This window comes from Xiphias gladius, chromosome 10 (assembly GCF_016859285.1).
Source record: "Xiphias gladius isolate SHS-SW01 ecotype Sanya breed wild chromosome 10, ASM1685928v1, whole genome shotgun sequence".
Classification (NCBI taxonomy): domain Eukaryota; kingdom Metazoa; phylum Chordata; class Actinopteri; order Istiophoriformes; family Xiphiidae; genus Xiphias; species Xiphias gladius.
Genome location: NC_053409.1, coordinates 27,652,431 through 27,657,538, shown reverse-complemented (window position 1 = coordinate 27,657,538; position 5,108 = coordinate 27,652,431). Strand labels below are relative to the sequence as shown.

Here is a 5,108-nt window from a genome sequence, read left to right as displayed (position 1 = left end):
TAACAGTGGTGCTGGAGGCCAGGGCAGAGCCATTTAAAGTAACTATATCATTAGATATTGTGTTTCTGAGGTGTTGTGGGCCAAGCAGAATAACTTCAGTTTTGTCTGAGTTTAAGAGCAGAAAGTTGCTCATCATCCAGGTCTTTGTTTCCTCAAGGCATGCTTGAAGTTTAGCCAACTGATTGGTTTCACCAGGCTTCATTGACAAGTACAATTGGGTATCATCAGCATAACAAAGGGAGTTTATGGAGTGTTTGCTAATAATACTTCATAAAGAAAGCATATATAAGGTGAATAGAACTGGTCCAAGCACAGAACCTTGTGGAACTCCGTGACTAACGATTGAGTATATGGAGGATTTATCGTTAACATGCACAAACTGAAATCGATTTGTTAAATAGGACTTAAACCAGCTTAGAACAGTTCCTTTAAAGCCCATGAAATTTTCCAGTCTCTGTAATAGGATATGATGGTCAATGGTATCAAATGCACCACTAATATCTAAGAAGACAAGTACAAAGACAAGTCCTTTGTCCGATGCAATTAGAAGGTCATTTGTAACTTTCACCGGTGCTGTCTCTGTGCTATGATGAGCTCTAAATCATGAATGAACATCCTCAGTCGGGTTTCTCAAGGATCTTAGAGAGAAAGGAGAGGTTAGACATGGGTCTATAGTCGGCTAAAACATCTGGATCAAGAGTAGGCATTTTAAGGAGAGGTTTAATTACAGCTGTTTTAAACGACCTGTCGTGCATAGCCTGTTAATAAAGACGTATTGAATATTTCTAGTGGAGAGGTGCTACCTAAGGGTAAAACTTCCTTAAGCAGCCTAGTTGGGATGGGGTCTAAGAGACAAGATGATGGTTTAGATGAAGACATTGTAGGAGTTAGTTGGTGAAAGTCGATGGGAGAAAACCTAAGTATGCACCACGTTTTGCAGATGTTTCTAAGGTTCCTGTTTTTGAAGGTAAATCGGTGTCTGTTGAGTTCAGGAGGTGATGATTTTTGACTCTAATAGTTCGAAGAACAGAAGAACACTAGAACAGAGTTGGTGGTCCAACAAAAGGTTCTGGCCAAATATTGAATGAACGCAGACAAATACACTACATGGCCAAAAGTATGTGGATAGCTGAACGTTGTAGCCATATCTGATTATCATGGGTATTAATATTGAGTTTGCCCCAGTGGGTGTCCACATAGTTTTGGCTATATAGAGTTTGAACCAACATGCATCTCAGTGAACTCTGTGACAAACCTAAAAAATGAGAAACACACCAAAGGACTTCAGCTGCTGTTTTTAAAATAAAATCTATGAAACTTTATTTAAAACCACAAAAATCTTTATTGATCGAAATGTAAACATTTCAGCATCAAATTTTCTTACTTTGATCAAGTTATAAAGTTGGTTTAATTTTCCTAAAAGATTAAAACTCATATACAGAAACAGAAATGCAGCAGATTCAGGATTATATTTTCAGATAGATTCCTCTTTTTATAGGCTTTGCTGCCCTTAGAAATTTTACAGATTTACAGACTGACAGCTGACTGAACTTTGTCCATCTTCATTTACTCTGGACTTTCAGGGTGAACCGATGAAATTTAAAAGGCTTTTAATGTCCTCACTTGTTCAAAAGATTCAAAAGACCAAACCAAGTCCAATTCAGAACAAAATCCCCAACAGTCCAGGTCAAAACGGGTCTGAATCCAGTTTCTCTGCCACAGAAACAAACTGACTTTAAAATATTTTCACTTCTTAACTTTTTATATCTTCCTGTGAGGTTAGAGTCATTTTCGGGACAACCCTTTCATCTGCCACGATTATGATGAAATGCCTTCGACCAATCACAGCTCGGCTTGCTCATGTTGCTGCCTTCTCATTGGCTGTTGCGAAGGAATCCTGGCCATCTTTATTCTTCATTGCCATTTTCTCCGACTTCTTCATGCTGCGTTTCTTTGACCGTTTCATCAGGCAGCACTTCACCGTCACCGCGACCAGCACCACCAGCACCACCAGCGCCACCACGGCAACCAGCACCGGGATCAGGATGCCCGACAGCGAGCTGCTGTCATCGATCTTCATCGTGTCCGTGCACACTGGTGAGCTCTCATTGTGGTGTCTCCCGTGCTCGTCGGAGCAGACGCACCTGTAAGAGCCCTCGGTGTTCAGACAGGTGTGCCTGCAGGGGGCGCTGCTGCACTCGTCGATGTCCACACAGTCTGCAAATGCGTCTTTGCGAAAGCCGTTGCTGCACGGTTGACAGACGGTGGTGAAGTTGGCTGGGGAGTTGTCCAGTAGATGCCACACAGCAGGACGACCCCAGCAGTGGAGCTCCAGCTGGTCAGTGGACCAGCAATCCACCAGGATCCTGCTGCTGTTGTTAGGGTCCGGGCTTAGGGAGCGGCTCCCGGGTATACGGGGGTGATGACAGGAGTCCAACCCCAGCGCTGGTCCAGAAACAGGTCCAGTGTCAGGTCCCTTCAGTTCAGGTTCGGTTTTAAGTTTCAGGTCAGTTTCTGGTTCTGGTCCTTGCCTAGGAAGTTTAGGTTCTGTGGTAGCAGGTTCTAGTGGCTCTGTCGCAGCAGGTTTAGGTTCAGGTATCCCTGGTTTAATAGTGGTCTCTCTGTCGTCGGATGTCCTTCTTGTCTGTGTGTCTCTCAGTTTGCAGATGAACTGGTAAGTGTTCTTACAGGTGACTGGAATCAGACCCCATCTGGTCACAGTCGACCCATCGAACTCCCCCTGTAGAACTGCGCAGCGAACTGTCGTGCAGGTGTTCTGCGGCTCCTTCACCCAGCGGCTCACCTGGGATTCCTGGCTGCCGTCTTCCGTCCACTTGAATCCTCTCAGCGGCAGCGTGGGGACGACACACTCGTTCTTGGCTTTCTTCAGCCCGACCCAGAAGGTGAATTCGGAGCGAGGCAACACTGACTCGGAGATGAGCCCGAGGACGCTGGCGACCTCCTGCTCGGAGGCGAGGGTGGTGAGGACGCCGGGGAAACAGTCCTCCGTGGCCTTGTCAAAGGTGACGTCGGTGCGGTGGATGGTGTAGCGGGACGGTGAGTAAGTGGAGTCAGCAGAGAGTTTTCTGAATATGACGATGATCCAAAGGTAAATCCAGCAGGAGCTGAACCAAGACGCCATCTTTTCTGAGTCCTCCCCCTCTGATGATGATGTTACTCTATTAACACAGAAAAAGTTTGTTTCTGTTTGCACGTGAAACTGTAAACAGTAGTGACAGGCCGAGCTAACATATTTAAAGAGAGGGCAAAATTTTCTGAGGAAAAAATCTGACTGCACTCATCTCAGCTGAAAGACAGTGATTTAAAGTATTTTACAGAGTCTAAAGCCGTCAGACTGATTCAGACAAAGTGCCGGGCCCCAGATGTCTCCAGGGGAAACTAATGAATCCAGTTGTTATCAGTAGTTTAGACTACTGTAAACATTTGACCAGTTAGAGTTATGACTTGGTTGTTGACATGAATGAACAAGAACTGGTAAATACAATAAAGCCATGTTCACATTAAAGCAGAAAAACGAGGTTTGTTTGGCTTCGGTCTGTGGGAATTCATTTATTTACACACAGGAAACTGTAAAGACTTAAAGTTAGTGTCAAACTGTTTTAACAAGTTTAATCGTTTCTCCTGATCAGCTCTGATCACCAGGAGAAATGACTGTTGTAAAGACCCGCAGGTTACATAGTGAACGTAACAGTAGTCGGATCACTACAGAGTCAAGGTACATTTTTACAACAGCCTCAGGGTTTACTTTACCCCGCTATTTACCATCTACTGTATAATCAGTAAACAAACATGTAACAACTGGCTCATTTATCCTGTATAATTATGTATAATGTTCATCCAGCAGCCTCCACTGACGAGTGTCCACAGGAGGAGTTGGAGCTGGTAACAGAGACGATAATAAACACTGAGATCTGGTCACAGCTGCATTAGAGTCTGTTAGAAACCAGTTATAATGTCTTTATAGACCGATTGTACATATAAATAAACCAACCGGTTGTTTTTTATATTGGTAAAAACAGTATAAATATTGTACATAACTTTGCCAAACTGGTAGTTGAACCTGAAGTCTGCGGTTCCATCCAGTAAACGTTTTCAGATGATCATTTGTCATTGTACAGTTTCCTTCAGAAAGTCGACTTATCAACCTCTCCTCCATCTGTAATTGCAGCACAACCTGAAACCTTCAGTCATTGGCTGAGCTCACAATTTCAGTCTGAACCAGAGGGCTGATGTTACACCGTCACACTGATACTGAGTCTGAAAACTAATGAGGTAAAGATTAACGAAATGTATTATTTAAATATATGAGAAGGATCTATATATATATATAAGAGAGCATTGGTCAAATGTTGTGATGAAAGTGCTGCAGAGAGTGAGGGAGCAAGGAAGCATCCTAAAGAGAAGGAAATGAGGAAGCTCCCTAGTTGGGAAACAAGATTCCTCCTGTTCCTCTCAGAATGTCAGATGGATTTTTATCACTTTAATTCTCAATTTGTTTGTGTGAAAATGATAGAAAATGTGAATGTAATGAGTCTGTTTTCTTACCTTCTGTCAAACCGAGACGCACCTCGTCCTTTTTTATCTTAGACACAAATCAGGAAACCGATTAAATCACTGCTCCTTCTCCTCCTACTTCTCCTTTTTCTAGTTTTTACTCTGACTCCCTCTGTTTGTCCATATATCCTGTATTTTCTCAATAGTTTCCCTAACTTTTGTCTTCTTTCACCTCATCGTCTTTTCCTACAGTTTCTCCCTCTTTTCTTCTAGTCTCTCCACTTGTTTCTAAGTTGCAGTTTCCCAGTTTCTTCTCTCTCTCCCAGTTTCTGCTGGTTTTCCTCCAAAGTAGCTCTGCTGACAGACTGACTGTCGGCCTCACCCCTCATTCACAACCCCCCCCCCAACCCCCTTTTCCAGTACAGGAAGTGTGTTGTGTCTTGATATGGTGAGCTGGTTTCCTACAGAGAAAGGCCGCCGCTGTCGCTCACACTGGGAAAAAACTTCACAGTCGAGTTCAGATTCTGAAACCTCTGAGATGATATTTGTATCAAACCGATTCTGAAATCAAACCTATCTTCTACAGACAAGGA

General features: G+C 43.4%; 1 protein-coding gene across 1 annotated transcript; it reads right to left on the bottom strand.

Annotated features, from left to right (window-relative positions):
• Positions 1-1,338: 1,338 nt before the first annotated feature.
• clec14a (C-type lectin domain containing 14A) lies at positions 1,339-4,901 on the bottom strand. The gene is made up of 2 exons (XM_040138219.1): positions 4,567-4,901; positions 1,339-3,179 (listed from the first exon to the last, which is right to left on the bottom strand). The coding sequence occupies exon 2, from the start codon at positions 3,140-3,142 to the stop codon at positions 1,859-1,861; it is 1,284 nt and encodes a 427-aa protein (XP_039994153.1). The 5' UTR covers positions 3,143-3,179; positions 4,567-4,901; the 3' UTR covers positions 1,339-1,858.
• Between the last annotated feature and the right edge of the window lie 207 nt (positions 4,902-5,108).

What these genes read in the sequence shown, in the direction of transcription:
- clec14a (XM_040138219.1), bottom strand. Translation starts at nt 3,142, where the DNA reads ATGGCGTCTTGGTTCAGCTCCTGCTGGATTTACCTTTGGATCATCGTC.